The 23,630-nt window shown below is 31.3% G+C and overlaps 1 protein-coding gene across 1 annotated transcript in view; it reads right to left on the reverse strand.

Moving 5' to 3' along the window:
- Positions 1–359: 359 nt before the first annotated feature.
- The window catches only part of LOC130899998 (26S proteasome regulatory subunit 6B), a 28,240-nt gene continuing 4,969 nt past the window's right edge, over positions 360–23,630 (reverse strand). Inside the window, exons 3-6 of the mRNA XM_057810279.1 lie at positions 4,576–4,926; positions 2,408–2,652; positions 1,202–1,354; positions 360–609 (exon numbers count right to left, since the gene is read on the reverse strand). Of these exons, the coding sequence (XP_057666262.1) occupies positions 424–609; positions 1,202–1,354; positions 2,408–2,652; positions 4,576–4,926 (935 nt within the window). The 3' untranslated portion in view covers positions 360–423. The remainder of the gene's footprint in view (positions 610–1,201; positions 1,355–2,407; positions 2,653–4,575; positions 4,927–23,630) is intronic.

Raw genomic sequence — 23,630 nt, forward strand, 5'->3', positions numbered from 1 at the left:
TTAAGACTTACAGGTCTGAATTTGTCAGAACGAAAACAAATAGAATACAAACTTCATAAAAAGATGTTTGGTAGAAATATTATAATTAACATGCGTCTGAGAGGTCTAAATGGGACTAAATTGTGATCATAAACACTGAGAAAATAATTCACAGTTAATGATTAGAAGACAAATCAACATGTACTTATATAAAGTGAACAAATGACAAACAATATTATTTTTGGTGAATGGATTATGGGGTGGGCAAAAAATTTAAACCGTTAAGGTAGGTATCCAATCTAATTAAGCCTCACTGTATATTCTAAAACCAAAAATTGAATAATTGGGTTCATTTTCTTAAAAGCATGTGAAAAAACAGATTTGATATGTAAAATATTTAATTAAGTTTTATTAGATTGAGAATTCATAAAAAACATAAATAATCTATTTGTAAAATTCATGTTCACTTTCATCCTTCTTAATGTTGTTCTTATAACCCTTCTCAAAATCTTTTGGCAAAACAATATAACGATTTTCCCTAACAGCGTGCATACCAGCTTCCTGGCAGATGGCATTAATATCTGCACCAGATATTCTGTCTGGTCGAGCTACGTAGTCTTCTAAATCTACCTAAAAATGAAAGTACACATTCAATATTATTTCTCGTATGATTTACATCAAAGGCTAAAAGGTAAAATTGTATTTCTCTCATTGACACCAATTAAAAAAAATTGAGAATTTAATCTCTATAGAATGACCAATTGTAATTGATAATTTTATTCTGTACAATGGAATAAGAAAACTCCAGATTACCTTATTTTGAACTACTACATTTTAAATGAATTTCTAAAAGTAATTTTTGTAATAAACAGTTTTGAGGGTAAAGTGGAGATGAACGATTTTCTTTAAAATTCTGTCTCTTAAATCTATCGTCATATTTTTGTAAACAAAACTGGAAAATGGAAGTATTTATAAATGAGAATTTTTTATCTGAAAATAGTGTTTTATTCTTTGAAAAAGTAGCTGAAATAGATAGAACCATAGCTGAATGCATTTTCAAGAAAATATTATAATCCTAAGCCAAATTTCAGCTGTAAAACTCCAATTCTTGGATAACTACTTGGATTCTTTACATCACTAAAATATATAACAGAGCACAAACTTGCATTTTCAAAATTTCTAATTAATTATACAAAGTCCAAACTGGAAAAATATTAGTTACCTCTTCGGACAAATTCATTTTTGATGTTATAGTGCTGAAAATCAATCTCTTCTGTCGTCTATCTGGCAATGGGAATTCTATTTTCCTATCCAGACGACCTGGTCTCAACAGAGCAGGATCTAAAGTATCAGCTCGGTTAGTTGCCATTATAACCTATTGAATAAAACATATTAACATTACTATTGCTACAAATTTAATGAACAATATGGAGTAACATGTAAAGGTATTATTTGTTCTCATATATCTTTATTTTTATATGTTCCCATAATTTGATACCAAACAAAAAGTTGTATTGTCGAAAACTAGGTGATAAAAAAATTTAATAAAAATAGCATTACAATTCTAGGGAGAAATATAATTACTTTTGGCTTAACAACCAAGCTGTCCATCGGGCTACAAAAATATGTCAGCAGCAGATATAATTATTGTAAGTGATCCACTGACCACTTTTTTCTTGTGTACTCTTTTTTTGTCATGTTCATTTTCATCAGTTACAAAATATTAAATAAAATTTGAGGTTAGGAATTTGTTTACTTTTATTTATAGAATTTCTGTTAGTGGAAGCCATGGCAAAGAGACTTGTCTAATGTCAAGTATAATCAAAACACGCACGCAAAACTACACCCATTAAAAATTGTCAAAATTTATCTGATATCATTACAGTCGCAATATCTCTTAATTATAAACAACAGCTGAACATTCTGCAACTGCAATTGCAACTTATACATGTGATGCAATTTCTCTTGTCTGTAGTTCGTCCATCCAAAGTATATTGTAACTGAATTGTTATTTTTTGTTTACAAAAAATGTCAAGATTGTTATGAATATGGTTTTTATCAGGATAATATCATTCTTTGATTTATTTCAGCTTCTTACATCCCTGTCTCTTAAAGTTTTACTCTTAAGCATTGTCGAACTAAGCTTCCTCCTTGTTATAACATTCTGTTGTTAATTCCATATGGTTAGTCATTATTATGACATTTAAACTATTTTGATACGTTTATACATTGTGAGCGTTTTACTTTTGGCACCTCTTACTTTCAATGCCTTCTATCTTTTTCGTCCCTCTAAAAAAACTCTTTTCCTCTTTTCACATGCTTTCTCCATATTTGTTTTATGTAAAATACGTGATCTTCTACTTCTAAATAAACTTTGAGGATGCAAGGAAGCTAATTTTAATTAAATAAATTTGGAAAAATTTCGTACCTTTACATTTGTTGTTTGATCGAAACCATCCATTTGATTGAGTAACTCGAGCAAAATCCTCTGAACTTCACGATCGGCGCCTGTTTGGGCATCAAAACGTTTAGTCGCAATTGCATCGATTTCATCAATGAAAATTATTGCTGGAGAGTTTTCTTTGGCTAAACGAAACACGTCTCGTACCATACGTGGACCTTCTCCCAAGTATTTTTGGACGAATTCAGAACCAACTACACGGATGAAAGCAGCTAAAAATATAGATGGCAAAAAATTTCTTTAAAAGATCAATTTGAACTATTTCCTTATTGATGAGTTTTTCCGTTGAAATAAATGTTGGGGTACATGGCATTATTGATGGAAATTGAATTTCATTTTGAAGCTGTGTACAATCTGTGATTATGTGTTTTATGGATATTATGGAAATACAAAATGGGTAGTTTGAAAGTAGATCATTTCTGATGAGATCTAAGGGAGTTGAAAGGACTGATTGCAATTCTTTCTCATTTAACTTTGTCTTTTCGTGATAGTTCAGATGAACTATAGGGGTCGAATAAGTTATTTTGTACCTCAAAACAATTCTACAATCATTTGATGCCAAGTATTTATTTATTATGATTTTATTAATGGGTAACAGAAAGGAATTCAATTCTTTTGAGTTTTGAAGGAGTAAGGGCCATCTGTAATTGCTTGTTTCGCTAGTAGCTCTATCGTTACATGAAATTTCTTTTTCACCAGGGACCCAACTGAAACTAATTTCTAGGTTTATTAGTTTGGAGATATAATTTGTCTTGTCTTTGGATAGAAATATAATGATCAAAGGTAAATTTTTGTATGTGTTGTAATGCGTTTGAATTCTGAAATGATGAGTGAGGATATCTGTATTCAAGTGTAAGTCATATATCAAATTGATGAGTTCAGGAAAATGGAATCTCAAGAACAAGTTAGGCAAAGAAGATTTATCAAATGAGAGAAGTGCAAAGCTAGTGGATATGAAAAGTACCCCTAGGGGACTACGTTTGTTGGTGCGATGTTAAGGAGACCATGATTTGAGTTATTAAAAAGGAGGTTTGAGCGATCGTTTCATCCGTATTATGTGAGCTGAGGAAATTTTGTTATAGGAAAAATCCATAATAATTATATAAAGGCAATCAACCTCATAAATTTAGCCATACCATGTATGTAATTTTCAATTTAAACTGAAGACAAAGTATAATCCTAGTATCGTTCTTTGATCAGAGTCCAAAATCATTCTTGATTGAGATGTATTTGGACAATTTCCTTTTCTGTGAAAATGGATAATGGAAGATTTTTTAGTGGAAGAGAATTAATATTTGGTAAGTAGTGTTCATTTATATAATCTGTTGGCGTATATTTGATCTTATCATACAGAGGCTTCAGAGGTTTGGAAGAAATGGTGAATTGTTAGATAGTTTGAGTACATCGCTTTTAAATTAGACTAAGGGATGTATTTTGAAATCGAATAGATTGTCATAATAAAACGTGTAGTACCATTCTGGAGAGTTGCAGGAGATGGTACGTGAATAATAAATTTAATAGCTCGAAGTAGCTTTTTAAAAACATTTATTACAATTAATAGAAAATTTTAACACTATTACAATAAAAATATATGTTACTAAACTAAAAGCGAGTTTAAGATTGTGTTTTTATATTACAGTTCTTGAGAACATAGGCGATTTTTCTGGAGTTTATGAAAAGGCTGGTTCAAGGAAATCAAATGAGCTGTATGAAGCCGTAATTCATGGTTGTAGATTCTTAATAAAAAGGTTCTATGTTTGGGCAATGGTGTATGTTGGATCATTGGGATTTGAATTCTGTCTGTACAGGGAAGAGAATTTCTTCATTTACAGAGGGCGTGATGGAATCCGTATGAAGTGAATGGGGAGTTGTATTTTTTAGATGAGGGAGTAAAATTAATATCGATTTTGTTAACCATCTATTTTGCGTCTCAGAAAATGTGCTTTGGGAGTTGAATTCGATAATTTATCTTTTAGAATTTTGTAATAGGATGTTTATTTCTAAGTAATTTGTTGTCAATTATAATGAACGTCTTTGATGCGGCGCATCGAGACGAGATACCAAATAGGATTTCTATTTTGCAAAATTCAAGATAAGGTATATTTTTTTAAACTGTCATATTTAGTTTAACTTACCTGTAGTATGATGAGCTACAGCCTTTGCTAACATCGTTTTTCCACAACCAGGTGGTCCATACATAAGAACACCTCTAGGCGGGTCAATACCTATCTGTTTATATAATTCAAAATGAGTCAAAGGCAATTCCACAGCTTCTCTTATTTCCTGTTTCTGCATATCCATGCCTCCGATGTCACTATATTGGACATCTGGTTTTTCATCTGCTTGGAGCATGCTTATGGAAGAATCTGCTTCCGGAGGTAGAACATCTACCAGCGCATTACTATGTTTATGTAGTGCCACACTAGCAGAAGGTTTTAGTAATTCGCGGTCGATTGTAGAGAGAATACGGACATAGTAATTTGAACCTAAGAATGAAAGAGTATCATTGTATATGTATAATTCTTACTAACTTACAATTTTCATGCTTTGAGAACAAATAAAACATTGCGATTAAAAATAGTAAATACAGTACCATACATTAAAAAAAATTCATATGTTATCTAATATATATATACATATATATATATATATATATATATATATATATATATATATATATATATATGTAAATCCATGTTTTTGCGGATTTCCGCCAACTTTTGTATAAAATATTAACAAGAACAGTTAACCAAGGTTTCTACAATTCTATTTCTTTATTGGAGTTTATATTTGGTTAGATTAAGTGGACGCAATAATATTACTGTTATGGATGTGTACCACGGAATGTCACACAATCTCAGACCGGGTGATCTAGCCTTGCAGGTTTGAAATAGTTTTATCTCTTCCCTATCCACACTACTACTAGAATATCTTGAAAACAAAAATTATTAGAGCCACTGTTCAAATGTTATTCAATTATTGAATTCAAGTGTTTAATACTGTTCTAAGCTCATGACATACTGCACTCAGTGTGCTAAAACATTTAGCGCAATTATTTAGAACCAATAACAATACAATAAAACTGGCATAAATTCAGCTTTGTAATTTAATTATACAAATTTCTTACTGCATGCATTTCTTTCACTTTTTGTTGTTCCTATCTATTATCTCAATCTCTTTCAATGTTTTCCCTTTATCATTATCTATATCTTCGATCTGGTCAATCTATTCCTCCTGGTTTTTCTCTTTGTCGTTTTCATAATTTTACTCTTTCCATGCTTGTTGTTGCTATTCGATCCATTCTCAATTGACGACCATATCGGTTTAATTGTTTTTTTGTCAGTATTGTGTCCTGGTTAATAAGATTTCTTATGTCTTCATTCCTTAGTATGTCCCCTTCAATTTTCCCAGGTATTTTTCTCAATTGTTACGTTTCCATTGCATTTATTATGGGGCTCATGTTCATTCCTCAGTAAGTTTTGGTTTTGCTAATGTGAATCGACACTGTAATTACAACGCAACATATTTTTATCTCGATCTCTGTTTTAAAACCTTTATATACTAGTATTGTTCACCTTTTATTTGTAATATGCTTCCAAGATATTCATAGATTGCTAGGGATGTCCGATATACATCGATGTAATGAACATCGTTATTTCTGTTCGATGCATCGGTATTATGCCGTGTATCGAATACTTAGAAATATATTCGATACATCGATGTAATTTTGTCGATATATCAATTGCCTAATAATAATATAGCAAGCCATAATAGCAAGTTTTCACACAAAATGAAAATATGCGTGAAATATGGATGTGAAAACAAAGTATTGCGCGTATAATAAATCTATAATAATATCTACACATAAAATTGAGAAGTGAATTAAGTGACAACACTGTAAAAATATGCGCTTCATGTAAGGTAACAGTAAAACCAGCCATTTCGCTTCGCTCTTTGTTCTTTGTGGTTAAATTGTTCTTGCGAAGTAAGGACATTTTATTTTATAATATATAAGTTACGTGTCTACGATAGAGTACATCAGATTTAAACATCATGCATTTTATTGAAAGGTAAGTTTGTATATACGAGGATATATTGATATCTAGTTAGCCTAGACCAGTTCCATGCATGAACAAAATATTGCGTTAGCATAGCAACGAATAATAACTTATTAAAAGTGTCAGTGTAAAGTTTGATGTCAAAAAAGTAAACCAGAGTTACGCAATAAATTAAAAAAAAAGATGTCCAACGAAATTGTGAAAATCGAAAAATTGGAGTATCGAGTCATCATCAAGTACCTGTAGTTAAAAGGGTTAAGAAGTAAGCAGATTTACAAAGATATGCTTAATAACCTTGGTGATCAATGTCCTTCGTATGCGATCGTGAAAAATTGAACTGCAAGCTTCAGAAGAGGTAAATTTTCCATTGAAGATGATGACCGATCGGGAAGGCCAGTTTCTGGGTAAATCCCCGAAAATATCGATGCAGTTCATGACATGATTTTATCAGACCGTCGAATTAAATTAAAACGGATATTATCTGAAGCACTGAATATTTCATACGAATGCATTTATCATATATTTCACGTCAATTTCGACATAAGAAAAATTTCTGCAAATAGATCCCCAAATGTTTGAATGTTGACCAAAAGCATGCAATGGTAGAAGCATCGCGCTCGATCTGTGCTAGATTCGTAAACGATGTAGACTTCTTAAGCCGAATTGTTACTATGGATGGGTACATTTCTACGATCCAGGAACAAAGCAACAATCGATAGGATGGCGATACTCTGGTTCTCCAAGATGTAAGAAGTTTCGTGTCCAAAAATCTGCTGGAAAAGTTTTGGAATTGCCATGGAGTAATGAAGATTGATTTTTTTGATAAGGGTAGAAGAATAATTGGAGATTACTATTCGACATTACTGACCACTCTACGGAAAAAAATAGAGAAGACGTGGAAAGCTATCCAAAGGTGTTTTATTTTTGCAGGACAACGTCCCTGCACACAAATCTCATGTTGCCATGCAAAAAATTGGTGAATTAGGGTTTGAATTACTAGAACACCCCCCTTATTTACCAGATTTGGCTTCGTCCGACTATCAGCTCTTTCCTTAATTGAAAAAAAGTTTAAAATGTAAATTTTCTTCCAACGAGAAGGTAATAAAAGCTGTGGAGATCTGGTTTGCAGAGCAAGAAGAAACATTTTTTTTAAAGGTCTATAGTCGTTGCAAGTTCGCTGTAATAAATATCCCATTAAGAGGAAAATATGTTGAGTAATAAAATATTTTGACATTGAAATTTTGTTTGGTTCTATAGTAGGCTAAGAATTTTTCAATATAACCTCGCACATACATTTTTTAAATTAAATAGATACTAAAGAACTTTTCCTATATGTAATGGTTCGCATTTTCCCTTCGTTGATAATTACATTCTGCGATGATGCTAGGCTTTAGTTTCTTTATTTACAAATTTAAGATTTTAGGTAGTAATTGCTTTAACATACAAAATTTTTTTACTTTTAGATTTAAATATGGCTCCTACTAAAAAAAGTATAGTCTGGGATTTCTTTTAAAAAATTGATGACTAAACTGACAAATGCAAACTTTGTCAGAAAAATATTAAATCGGCAGGAAACACAACCAATTTAATGGGACATATCAGAAATGTTCATAAATCTGTTTATTTGCAAATGTCACAAAAAATCGAAGAAAATGAATGATTAAAATCTTGTGTCTTATCCTCAACAAAAAAAAAACAAATATCACAAACCAAAAATGTTACTTTCTTCGTATCGAAACAACCTTCTACTTCCCGAGGAACATTTGAAGAAAGTGACCCTGTTGCAAGTGTGATCTATGTTTTAAGCAAAAGCGACCAATTCGAGAATACTGATGCGAGAACATTTGGTGAAAGAAGTGATCACAAAGCAGAGATCCCAATAAATCGTCAAAAAAATAACAGATAGTTGTCAAGATATCTATGCCTTTACAGCAACAGGAAACAAAGCAAGAAGATTTAATAATGCGATATTATTTATGCAAAGACAACCAACCATTTAATATAGTTGAAAATGAAGGATTTAACCATTTATTTAAACTACCTGCCCCTCAATATAAACTACCAAGTAGACTAGATGAAAGACTTAATGAAGTACGACGTATTTGTCAAAAATTTACAAAGACAAGTTGTTATAAGTCCAATACATAACAATAAAAACTGATATTTGGGTCAGACTTTTTATATGATAGATAGATTTTTGGAGTTCGGAACCCTATAAATGACATTGTTATCCAACAGATTCCCGTGCTTTGGCCTTTAGAAGCTGCCACGAAGAAAATTTCAGCGGAAAAATATACTACCAGCAGTAAAGTTATACCCATTGTGCACTGCATTACTTAAGTAATCAAAGCACTTTCTATTAAGGAGCCTATTGCCAAAGAAGTTCAGAGTATTATTTTATGAGAAATAAATAAGAGACAGGGAGCTATTGAACTTGTTATGCCATTAGCTATCGCAACACTCTTAAATCCACAATTTAAAAAACTTCATTTCACTGACGCAATTGCATGTTCTAATGCACTATAAAGAATAAAAGAGTTGTTTAATAATATCACGCAACTAGAAGAAGATTCAATGGAATCAGTTCTTCAGATAGCTCAGACAGACCAGCTTTGGTCTCTGGACTGACCACCACAAATTGGTCCATAAAAACTGGAAGAATAATGAATCAGACAAACTTTTCAGATGAATATCAGTTTATTTAAAAAACTCCAGTTGGTAGGTTAGGCGAAAACCCATTAGAAATATGGAATGATTGGAAAATAGAATTCTCAAAATTATATATTATTGTATACGAATATTTGACAATAGTTTCCACTTCAGTACCGTTTGAACGGATTGTTTCCGAAAGCCGCACAAAGTCTAAATCAGAAAAGAAATAGAAGGGTAAACGATTAAGTACAACCCTATTTTTAGAAAAAAAAAATATTGGGATGTATAAATTATTTTTTATCTTGTTTAACTTTTTTATCTTGTATAGAAATTTATTAGAAAATAAACTTATTTCCATTTTATTTTTTATTTAACCAATAATTCGATGCGTCGCAAACATCGGAAAAAACATCGATGTATTTTTTCAGTGGACATCCCTATAGGTTGATACCCTTCTGAAAAAATAACACTGCTATTATTATTTGCTCACATTTTTTACTTTATATACTGAATATTACAATATTAATGAAACTTTGAGAGACAACTATCCGCGCACGATTCATGGTTGTTGTTGGATTGCGATGTTTCACCAGTAAGTTTATCTCTTTCCATTGCGGTGCTATTATAGAGGCATACCTGATCAACTCTGCTATTCCCACATGCATTTCATTTTTTGAGTCGGAAAATGTGTCTACTAGTATTTTAAGTAGTTAATTATTATAGTATTGCGTATTTTATATTGCATTTCCCATATTTTTCATTTCAGAGATATGTGATATTTAATTGTATTATATTATTGCATTCTAAAAGTTTGACAACATCTTATGGATGAAACAATGTAAAGTATAGTCATTATATGGAGCTGACAAAACTCTATATAAGGAAGCAACATTGTTTTAAAATGAATGATGTATAAATTGAAAATATTAATTATCTACATATCTACATCTACGAAATGCATTGGTGATCGAGTATATTCAATAAGATCATGGTTATCTCTTGGTTTTTTTGAGGACGCAGCAGTATGATTGTATTGTTAACGATAAGTTCCGTATATCGATTTAAAAACAGCAGTGCTTTCTTATAACTTTTATTTTCTACGTCCGTTATAATATTCACTTTTAATTTATTTGCGTTCATAAAGAATGTAATTTCTGAATCGGTCAAAAAGCGTGAAAAAAAGTAAGAATGATTAATAAAATAAATGGAAATAGAATTGTACTATAAAACTATTAAATGGCCGCTCTCCTACGACTGTTTTATTAGTGATGTGAAACTATAATAGAACAAGTGACAAATTGTAGTGAAGTTTTATTAATTCCAAATTTCAACACTAAAATTTTATCCAAATGTACTTCATATCTTTATTTAGAAATAAAACATCCATCAATTATTAGAATATCAAGAAATTGCAGTATCCAAATAGAAAATGAATTTTTTTCAACTCACATACAAATTAAAAAAGGAACATCGATAATTTTACTAAGATTTCAAGTTTTTAAATAATCAAATATATAAATCACCGAATTTAAGTAAAATAAACAAAAATACGCAATGCCTATTTCTAAATGTTTGTTTTTCTTTTAAATTTGATTCATATCATGTCTACGTCAATTGGGCATTCTTTTTTAATTGTTCTCTTATATATGAAAAAGTATTGTAACATAACAAGACAAGAAATTTATTTAATGTTATGTCAACTAAATAAAAAGACCCCAAAGAAAGGTTTAGTAGTTAAATCTATTATTTCCAATGTAATGAATTTTAGATGTCAAGTTGAGCTGATTGATATGCAATCTGAAAAAGTTTATACTTAATTACCAAGACCACCTAACAATTTTATTTTAGGACCACTAAAACAAAAAACAGCAGAAGTAGTAAGGCAAATTTTGGACATTTTTTGTATTATTGGCGCACCATAAATTTTGCAATGTGATAATGGTGCAGAATTTAAAAATACATTGATAGACAGCCTCACTAAAGAATGGCAAAGATTAAAAATCGTACACGGAAACCCACGTCATTCACAAAGTCAAGGCTCGAGCAAACCAAGATGTCAGGGATTTGGTTACAACTTGGCTGTCTGAAAGAGAAGATAAACACTGGATAGGTCTTAAATTCATACAAAACAAAAAAATAGAGCCTATCATTTAGGGATCGGCTGCAGCCATTACGAAACAATGTTCGGAACTTCTAAAAAAATTGGATTAGCCGATTCTATCATCCCACTGAGATATAATGTATAATACATAAGTATTCGGAAGCTCGGAAATATATTGAAGTTAGTAGTCCACTTTGGTGTTTCCTTGCCACGTTCCCAATAAAAAACCGCTCATTATATAATACTAGTAATAGTAGAACCGCCCATATATATATATATATATATATATATATATATATATATATATATATATATATATATATATGAAATATCAAAAAAACATAAATTCAATTAATAAAGATTCAAAAATTCTTGAAACGGAATCTTTCTTTTAAAAATTATCAAAAAAAACTACTTTTAAAGCAGAAGAGTGTGAATGTCCAATCTCTGAACTGTAGATTCTAGACATCAAAATATAATGATTCTGCTCAACATGCCTCATGCAAATATTGCTAGTTTCTGAGAGTTTCAAAGTTTAAATTTAAATTTTGATTTTCGCAATAATTTTTTATGTTTTCACAATTTCTCTTTGAAAATTGGCAATTACACGTTATTTGGCATGAGGAATAATAATTTGCACTCTAATTTAACATTGGTAATAGATGGCGCTAGTTACACTTGTTTGTGTTAATTAAATCAAAGTAAACTTTTTTTGGGCTAAACTTACAACTAAAATAATAAAAAAATATTAAGAAGCCTAAAATTCTACACAAAATTCTTCTTTGATTCGTGTAACTCAATCGGTTATCGAGTTATTTGCTTCTAAAAAGTTCAATAATTTTAATTTTTTCATAAAAAAATTTTATTATTCCTTAAATATGTAACAACAAATTTGTAAACAAAAATGAAAAACTTCAAAGCAAATGGTCAAAATGCTCACCATTTACTTCAATACACTTTATGATCCGCTTTCGTAAAGATCTCTTAATATCAAAATCACATTCGTGAATTAAGCCGTGGTTTAATTTTTCGTTTTCTTTTCAAGTAGGCTTGTGTCGCTATTAGACAGTTTTTGTAGAAGCAAAAATTGGATAATAATAAGAATAAGTAATAAATTAATATACCATTAATTAACAATTTAGTAATTAACAAGTGTAATAGTTAATTATCAAATAATGCCTAGGCATAACGATTTTTCCAATAATGAGATGCGCGATATGATTTGTGTTTTCGCACAGTCAAATTATAGTGGTCCAGCTGCGGCTCGAAGATATTCAGAATTATACCCAAATCGAAGGCAACCCAATTACAAACTGTATCGAAATCTTTACAACCGCTTAGATGAAACGGTCTTTACGCTCTAAAACTGAGCACGGTGCTACAAAAAAAATCACTGCCGATGCAGATGAAATTTTAATTTGTGTTATGTAGAATCCAGATATCAGTATTCGCCGATTAATTCTGCAAACAGGTATATGCCAGTCATCTATTTTTAGAATACTGAGAGAAAAATCGCATCCATATCATTACACTCCTTTTCAGAATTTATTACCTCAAGATTTACCTAAGCGTCTACAATTTGCCCATTTTTTGCAAGATAAACAAAATGTTAACCCAGATTTTCTGGATACAATTCTTTTTACTGATGAGGCAACATTTACCAAACGACGAATATTTAATTATAAAAATGATCATTTGTGGGATTCTGAAAATCCACATGCTATGAGGGAAACACAAGTTTAAGGTTAACATTTGATGTGGTGTAATATGTGGGTATTTAATAGGTCCTTTTGAACTGCCAACCCATTTAAATGGACCTCTTTATTTAGATTTTCTTCAAGAACATTTACACGAATTACTAGAGGATATACCTCTCATTTTAAGACAAAATATGTGGTTTTCGCACGACGGAGCACCACCACATTTTTCTTTACAAGTTCGTCAATACTTAAACGAACAGTTTCCGCATCGATGGATTGGCCGTGGAAGTGAGTTTGCTTGGCCACCAAGAGGCCCTGATTTAAATCCTTTGGATTTTTCAATTTGGTCGCAAATGAAGGCATTAGTTTACAAAGAAAAAATTACTTCTCTTCCACAACTGCGACGGAAAATAGAAGAATCCGTGGATGTAATTAAAAATAATAGATAAGGATTATTTGATATTAAGCGGATCATAAAGTGTATTGAAGTAAATGGTGAGCATTTTGACCATTTGCTTTGAAGTTTTTCATTTTTGTTTACAAATTTGTTATTGTTACATATTTAAGGAATAATAAAATTTTTTTATGAAAAAATTAAAATTATTGAACTTTTTAGAAGCAAATAACTCGATAACCGATTGAGTTACACGAATCAAAGAAGAATTTTGTGTAGAATTTAAGGCTTTTTAATATTTTTCTATTATTTTAGTTGTAAGTTTAGCCCAAAAAAAGTTTACTTTGATTTAATTAACACAAATAAGTGTAACTAGCGCCCTCTATTAGCATTGTTAATTTAGAGTGCAAATTATTATTACGCATGCCAAAAAACGTGAAATTGCCAATTTTCAAAGAGAAATTGTGAAAACATGAAAAATTATTGCGAAAATCAAAATTTCTTATATTGTATCCATTTTACAGCAATTTTTCTTATGTCCAAATTGACGTGAAATATATGATGAATGCATTCGTATGAAATATTCAGTGATTCAGATATACATTTTAGCCAAATTTGACGGTCTGATAAAATCATGTCATGAACTGCATCGATATTTTCGGGGACTGAAATAGAAACTGGTCTTCACGATCGGTTATCATCTTAATACCACGGGTATTAAGCGTATCTTCGTAAATCTGCTTACCTCTTAAACCTTTTAAATACAGGTTCTTGATGATTGGCTCGATACTCCAATTTTTCGATTTTCCCAATTTCGGTGGACATCTTTTTTCTTTTAATTTATTGGTTTACTTTTTTGACGTCAAACTTCACACTGACACTTCTAATAAGTTATTGTTCGTTGTTATGGTAACGCAATATTTTGTTTATGCATGTAACTGGTCTAGGCTAACTAGATATCAATATATCCTCGTATTTTTTAAATAATTTTCAAAAGATAGATTTCTTTATAAAAATATGATATAGACACTGACAATTTGCGTATTTATTTTAATCAATAGATCACCATCATGAATATTAAATTAAGAATAAATGTTTTTTTTGTTCAATATATTTAAATTGATATTAATATTGTTTAAAAGTAATTTTGAGTAATTTTTAATGAATAAAAAAAATTAAAATAAAAACATTGCAATAAAACCAAAGAAAATTTGCATTCTAAACAAGGTTTCTTTTTTTAAAACGCTAGTAGCGTGTATTTTCGCCTCTGGAAGTAATTGTTGCTAACATTATCCTGGGCATGCTTTTAATTAGGTGCTGCATCACTTCTTGAGGTATGTACTCCCTCTAATGCCGCTTGCTCAAGCTCATTTAAATTTTGAGATGGATTTCGAGGACGAATGAGGCATTTTAAAATGTCCCAGACATGCTCGATAGTATTCATATCTGGACATCTTGGTGGACAGTCCAGGGTATGAATTCCTGCTTAGTTTAGGTAATTCAGAACATCTTCAGCAACGTGTGTTCTAGCATTATCATGTATTAAACGAAAATCATCACCAATAAATAGCCCAAACGGAACGACGTGATTTTCAAGAATGTCAGTTATGTATATTGCTGCGTTAAGGGCGGGTCTAGGAAGAGATACTAATTATGTGCGGACAATAAAACAAATTCCTCTCCAAAACAAGGTAGACCCTCTTTGTAACGGCTCTCTAGGAATGATACAGACTACGCAAATCTTTCTCCTCGCCGTCTTCGAATTTGATTACGTCCATCTGGACCTCTTAGGACTGATTCTTCTCTCATCAGTAAATATAACTTGGCACCAATTATCTAAATTCCCATCTAAATGTTGCCTTCCAAATCTTAGTCTAACAATTTATTTTTTGTTTAACTAGTCTGGACTTTAACACATCTTGATTGACTTAAATTACTGCTATCCACAAGTTGGTACAACAATAGAATGAAAGAAACATTGAAATATGCAAAAAATTTAAATTTTAAACACCCACAAAAACTGTTATTTGCTGATACGAAATTTTATCGCTAACATTTAAAATACTTTGACTTTTTGTGATATATAAATTCTTGAAAAAATTTTAAATTCGTAGTATTTCAAAATTCAATATTCAAATTGACAATGATAGAAATATTGATTAATTGAAATATTGATTCTGGTTACTACAGGAATTTTTATTGACTTTTAATTGGTTAGATTATAGGTTAGATAAGGATAAGTTGTAGTAGATGATGTTCAATATATGTTAGGTGAGGTTAGTTGTTTTTTTATGGCGTTGAATTTTTTAAGAATTTGTAAAATCTAAAATATATGTACAAATTATACTGAGGTTATTTAAATCAGTTTTCTTATTGAAGCATTGATCATTTTGGGCAATATATGTTTCTAAAAATAGACGTTTTTTGTAGTTTTTTTCAGTTATCCAAACTTTAGCAGATTCATATTTCATATTGTGTCCTTCGTGATAGACATGAGTCGCTAATGAACATCTATCAGGATGTAATCTGCTATCGCTCTTGTGAGTTGTTAGTGTGTAAGTTACCCGATTGATGAGTGACCTTTTCGACTCACCACTGTACTTTTTGTCAAACAAGGTATTTCATATACTATGTTAGGCAATGTATTGATTGGTGTATTATTTTAGTAAAAATAGATTCAATATTCTGAGTGGTGGCCCTGGTAAAATACCACAAAGTAGTGTAAAAATCAGCTCTATTCTACAAATCATTTTCATAAGTGGAAACATAGTTTTCAGTGAAAAACTATAAATACTTGTGCAAATCGACCTCACATACCCACCTCAAGGTAAGCAAATATTAAATCATCATAGAACGAATTTTACATTTGAATAATATAAATCAAACTTGTTTTTATTCGAGATACAAAACCGGTCGCTTGATAACAAATCAACTTCCAGTAAACAGCACCGGCTTAAGTACGAAAATATAATAATCAAAATCAAAGAAGATGGATGAAAACAACATAAAAAATCATTATACCATCCCGCCAAACGCAAAAAAACTGACAGTATCAAGAGAAATTCATACGAACTCGGACACAATGAATTCAAAACGCACCCTATCTGACATCACCACTTCACCCTTACCTACACCACAAAAAAGATACGTTTCTTAAACCAAACGAACAAATGATAAAAAAATCTAAGAAAGTAACAGATTACAAAACGGATACACAAAAAAGTAAATTAGGGCTCATCATCCATCGCACAAGAAATCGAAGATTACTCCGTAACGTCAATCGAATATTCTCAGGAATAGTGTCTAGGGCTGAATCAATTCTACAGTCGAATCTAAGAGGATTCAACAAAAGATTCGAAATGCTCGAAATGGTCACAATTTTAAAAATCAGCACTATTACAACTTAAAAAACTATACCTGTTTCCATAAAAAACGTATATAAAATGGGAAAGCATCTGGAGATATAGCACTATATTTCCACAACAAATCTAACTGTAAATAACATTAATAACTATATATAAATTTCTTCAATTTCTTATTTCTTAGACCTTTCGATATATTAATACATCTAAATGTTCTTGATTTTAGGTCTCTTCTGTTTTGAAATTAGTTTTGTTTTGATAGTTTTTAAAAACTAAAATCTGTTTCTGTATGTATGTCGAGCCTTGTTGGTCTTCCGTAGTTTAAGATGTTGAGATTTATGGAGTTTGTCATGTTATCTATCAATTTACCTTTAGCCACTTTGTGTGAACCAGCTTTAGCCCCTACATTAACCTGGGATGTAATACCATATTTATTTGGAAGCGATCTTTTTCCCTAAAAGATTTCATATTCATCTAATGACTCTGAGAATAATAGTTTAATAATAGAATATAAAAAACAAAGAGGTCAAGCAAGATATATTAATAAGTTGGAATTTCTGAAACCTTCGGCGATATTTATACTGAATACACTGTTTTCACCACCACTACATCAATACTCGCAACTACACTGTCTGAGGCGCGTTTCGATAACCAAGTTATCGTCTTCAGAGAATGAAGGTAAATTAAAATCTAATGACTTGACTTACCTGTTTTATACTAAATTTTCCCACCAATAAACTTTTTCCCGCGAAAATTAATTCAATTGTACTAAAGTATAGAGTGGGCCATTTATCCCTATTTAAGCTACTCTTACATCTAGCAATTTGAATGCTTTCAAATGCATCCACCAATTTATTATTGGATACATTTTTCAATTAACTGGTCCGTCCATATTTCAAATGAGCTATGTGCTCTTTAAACCGGACAATAATGGATCTCTTAGTCTGCCCAATATACTTTCGGTCACAATCACCACAGCTAATTTCATATACAGGTCTAATAAAATTGGAACCATATGGAAGACTTTTTTGTTAGTGGGTTTATGAAAAAAAGTTATTCTTGATAAAAAGTTCTACATGGTCCAAAAGTTAAAATGCAACCATCAGATATCAATTTTTTAGAGTAAAGTATCTTCATTTTTCACAATTCTGAAAAATGTTATAAAGTTGTTTTGAATTAAAAGTTATATTCAAATATGCAATAACAGCCATTTATTATGAAATTTCAGGGTTTGTGATTATTTACTAATAATTCCGTATTAATTATTCTGGCTGGATACAATTTATCTCTCTTACCTGTTAAAAATATGATAACCTTTTTATTTATTTCTGTTTTTGAACAATCTTCCAATTTACATACGAAATGAATGCATAATAATTATTTATTATAAAAATTAAAAAAAACCTTACAAAAAATATGTATTAAATAGAAACAAACATAAATAAATTTTAATTCAATTTCTCATAGTTTGAACACATTTTCAAGAAGTACTCTAACGTTTAATGTACTATGGATGGAAGCACCGTCTTGTTGGAACCAAATTGTCATACGTCGTGCAAAAAATCCAATCACTTACTTTATTTTTTAATAATTGTAAGTATTGTGAGGTATTTAAGGAATGTCGAAGAAAATAAAGGTCCAACTAATTTATTTTTGTACAGTGTTTTTCACGACGAGCTGAATCGATATGGATATACTACTGCTACTAGTGTTTCAGCTAAAATAATTTCAGTTTTCTGAAACTTCCGGTTATACCGAAATTGGACCCGTTATTTTAAACAGAATGCTATAGTTTTTATTAAATTTTTGGAATCTACGCGAAATTTTTATATAAATTTTGGATACATGCAGCCCTCCACTAATAAAATTATATTTCTAAGTTTAAGTGAGTTAGGTCTAATATTTTTGGGATTTGGACAAATAACACTTACAGCTTTCAAAACTGTGAAAACTTTAACAAAAAATTATATAAGGTGTTCAGAAAATGGTGCCAAATTTCGCTATCTAAAACCACCATTTTTCTCTTTACCTTTGAATTCTACACTTTAAATTAAGGGGACTTCGTTAGTTAATTCATATATCTCAAATTAACGGTTTTTGTAGAAACTTGAAAAAACTGAAATCTTCATGGTTTTTAATTGTCGGTTGTCTGGAGCCACCAAAAAAAAACAAAAAGCTATCATATCAACAAACAAACAAATAATGAAAACAGCTTGACGTTTATTTCAATTCTCTGGCAATCTACGAGGAATGTGATATGGTTATTAAACGAGCCTGCGATACTTTCCGTTTGAGATATCCGGATAGACCAAGACCCACCCCTGATACACTTACGCGGCTCATTCATAATTCTAAATCCCACGGTCAGTTAGTTGCACTGTTTATTTCAGCAAATTGAAACCTATTGTAGACAATGAAGCCAATGAAATTACAGTCTTGGGATACTTCAGAGCGTATCCTGAAAATTCATTAACCGATTCGGCAAGACATTTAGGAATATCAGAAATAAGTATTCACAGGATTCTTAAAAAACAAAAGTTCCATCCGTTTTCAATCTCGTTGGTACAAAATGGTCCATTTTATGACGAAAATATATATATATATATATATATATATATATATATATATATATATATATATATATATATATATATATATATATATATATATATATATCGTGTATGCCTCGCCGCTAACTACAAAAGAAGACTGTCGGGAAAGAGTTCGGAATACATTTCGAACAATTTAGGTAGAATCCATAAAGATTTGGAACTTGGGGGCAACCATTTCGAACATTTACTTTAGTTTTATTTTTCTCCTCTTAGTGTAGTGTTTTTAAATATTATTTAATTGACTAAAGTATTTCAATGTTTGATACGTTAACTTTTGTTATTCGTTGTTCACCATCGGCAGGTCATAATTAAAAACCATGAAGATTTCAGTTTTTCCAGTTTCTACAACCGTTAATTTGAGATATATGAATTTAATAACGAAGTCCCCTTAATTTAAAGCGTAGAATCCAATGGTTGCAGTACTTTCCCATATACATATCGATTCAGCTCGTAGTGAAGGACCCTGTACACATTTTTATTACAAAATTTGGATTACTGTTAGACCATAAGCAGACAATTTTGTGACGAGACGGTTACGTTTGAAGAAAATGTTGTTTCATCCGAAAATATTCTAGTTCTTGTAAAAAACGGGTCTTCATCTCTCCTTGGATCAAATCGCAGAATTCAAAACGAATATCGTACTCCCTTGGTAGTAACGTGTGTACAAATTGCGGTTTGTATGCTTGATATTTATTACCTTTCAAAATATTTGCCATTGTATCTTTATTTACTGAAGTAGTTTGGATTGCAGAGGTCCTTTTTCTTAATGACATTTTTGGGTCTTCTAAGACAGAAAGCATCACTTCCAATTCAGTGTCTTCATTCGCAACCCGTTTTCGGCATTTATTCTTAAATTTATTTTCAATACTTCAACTAACTTTAAATTTATTTAAAATTTTTGTAACTGTTGAATACCTAATGGTTCTTTACGAATGTCTATTATTAAAAATATTTGCGGCCTCTCTATGTGTTTTATAAATGTCTCCAACAATTAACACCAGTTTTATTTTTCCTCACGATTCACTGAATTTGCCATTTTTTTTTAATGTTATAAACAACTCGCTCTGACATTCACTGTTACATACTTCATGTCAGGGCATCCTAGATTGCATTGAATTTTATCCACCAGAATAGTTTTCATAATAAATGCCTGTAATAGCATATTGGAATATAAGTTTTGATTTAAAACAATTTAACTTTATAACATTTTTCTGAATTGTGAAAAATAAAGATACTTTACTCTTGCAAATAATCAAATTTTTTTGACAAACTTCGTATACAACTTTAAAAAATTGATATGTGATGGTTGCATTTTAACGTTTGGACCATGCAGAACTTTTTATCAAAAATAACTTTTTTTCATAAAATCGCTAATAAAAAGTTTTCCATATGGTTCCAACTTAAGTAGACACACTGTATATCACTGTTTTCCAAATTTGGTGTTTTATCCTTAGGATTGCCCAACAATTGTTTTAATGTATTGTTGGATTTATAACCTAACCTACAATGCTAAATATTCCTTACAATTCTCTTGTATAAAGAGGATTGAAAGGTATCAGAGCAAATTTTTTTGTTTTTCATTTTGGTTTTGAAAAAAAGTGGTTTCACATAGATATTTATTGAACCTATGACGATTGAGATTATACAACAGGATTGGAAGGAATATTTAGCTGGTTTTAAATTGTATTATAAATTATTATTATTATTATAAATTATTAATTATTAAGAGATCCATTAATTTCCGGTTTAAAGAGCTCATAGCTCCTTTGAAATATTGACGGACAGGTAAATCAGGTATTGCCAATCACGCAGCCAGTCACAATCATGAAAGAAAATATCCGGAAGATGTTAGGAATCCAACAACCACCAAGAATTTCATTCTTAGCTATAAATAATATCCTTATCATAAAAACCAAGTGGAATCAGATACATTAGTCTCACAATATGAACATAACTCTAGTGATTCAAACTACGACCAGGCATTTGTACAAAAAACAAGAGATATCAAGAAAGAAATATTAATATATTTTACTGAAACTGAAACAAATCCTATCAATTATCCTTTCAATAAAACAGAACTCTGAGATCACAAAAACAGACAGCTCCTGGTCCACATCAAATAACTGTAATATTCCTACAAAAACTCTCAATCACCACCAAAGATTACCTATTAGAAGTATACAACTAAATTTGGATTAAGAAAGTCTTCCCTTCAAACTGGAGCGAAGCCGTGACAATTCCACTTCTAAAACCCGACAAAACGAGAAACAAACCAGGCTCATATTGATTAATATCTTCAACCAACGTTCTATACAAAATCATGGAAAAAATGATAAATCGTTAACCGCTCTGAGTACTAGAACAGAATAATTTATTAATACCAGAACAAAGTGCATTTCGCCAAAACAGATGCACAACCGATAATCTGATAGACCTCAAATCTGAAGTAAGCGAAGGATTGGCCAAAAAAAGAGAATGCATAGCAATATTCATTGATACCTCTAAGGCATACGACATGGTCTGAAGACCCAACATATTCTCAAAATTACATCATAAGAGGAAACATTATACACTTTATTAACAATTTTTTCTCAGTTAGATACTTCCAAGAAGAATAGATAAAAACCACTCTGTTGAAAAAATACAGAAGAACGGAATTCCACAAGGGTCTACAATAAGCTTTATCCTCTTTTTTATTGCGATCTCCGATATCCTCGACAAATGCTCTCCGTTAGTCAAAGGAAGATTGTACGCTGATGATCTGATACTGTTTGCAGAAGGTAAAAACCTGACTACTACTCAAACATATATACAAACTGCACTAGACGAATTAAGCAACTGATCTAACGCCAGCGGATTGACACTCGTAAGATCAAGAATCGACTACTGCTCCATCGTCTATGCATCGAGTGAGAAAACATATATTAAACAGCTTGTCACATTGCAAAGTACTGCACTAAGAATCGCTACGGGTGCATTTCGAACAACACTGATTGAAAGCCTTTACTATCTCACCGGAGTATCACCTCTCCGATTCCGAAGAATCCAACTAATTATGAACTATGCAACATCAGTCCTGTCAAATAAAAATATCTCTGTTAATAAAAAAATTAACACAGATCGCTTTAAACACCTATTCGAAAACAAACATCTATTCCGTTCTATGGAAGAATTCGCCAATACACAAGTACCCTAGCACTTGAATTACCAGATTTCTTTCCAATTAACATAAATATCCCCCTTCCTTGGACAATCCCTATTCCCACCATCAACGTCAACATGAACTCCTTTAAAAAAGAAGAAACAAACCGTTCTCTATTAACACAATCGTTCCGTCCTCTTGCGGAAAAAAGCTTCAAAGTATACCATTTCCTGTACACCGACGCTTATAAAAAACCTAATGGCCTAGAAGCTGCAGTAGTTGTAGAGAACGAAATACACACGTTTAAACTATCTCCTCATAACAGCGTCCATACTAGAGAACTCTATGCCATATCATAGGCACTAATCATCGCTAGAAGAAATCAATAAAATAGAACAGCCAAAATTACAGACTCCATGAGTTGAATACAAACCATTCAACAACTTTTCCCCAAACACCTTATAGGTATCCTTATTAAAACCCAATTGCACCTTATCCACCAATCCAAGTCAAACGTATCAATCATTTGAGTTTTATCACACACAGGCATTCAAGGAAACGACAAATGTTCCAAAGAAGCATCATATCACAACGAAACAACAATTATACGGGTAGTTCAGTGCAAATGGCAAAGTGAGTGGAATAGATCGCAGTCTTCTTCTTCTTTCTGCTACATGTTAGGCAGATTGCCTGTTCATTCCTCGCAGAATGCCTATTGCCTCAATTGGTGGTAAGATTATCACTCCATCATTTTCAAGGCCTTCCCATACTTCTTCTCCCCAATGGTGAGTTGAATCGTGCTATCCTTACTATTTTTTCCTCGCTCATTCTACTTATGTGTTCGTCCCGTTAATATTTTCCACTCTGCATTTTTACCTTATGTACATTTAGCGTGCAAAAGTTGATCATAATCATTCATTGCATCTTCGATAAAGCGCTATTCGACTCCTGGTACGCCTTCGTTGCCATTTCGTGCATTGAAGTCTCCTAGAATAATCAACATTTCCTTCGTTGGTAATGCTTCGATCGTGTCTTGAAGTTGATCGTAGAACAAATCCCGCTCATGCTTGTATGTATTGTTTTTAGGTGCATATACTAATATTACATTGATTTCTTGGCTTTCTGCGCAAATTCTAACGATGAGTATACGAGACGATATATAACGGCAT

Source organism: Diorhabda carinulata, chromosome 12 (assembly GCF_026250575.1).
Source record: "Diorhabda carinulata isolate Delta chromosome 12, icDioCari1.1, whole genome shotgun sequence".
NCBI classification, from domain to species: Eukaryota; Metazoa; Arthropoda; class Insecta; order Coleoptera; family Chrysomelidae; genus Diorhabda; species Diorhabda carinulata.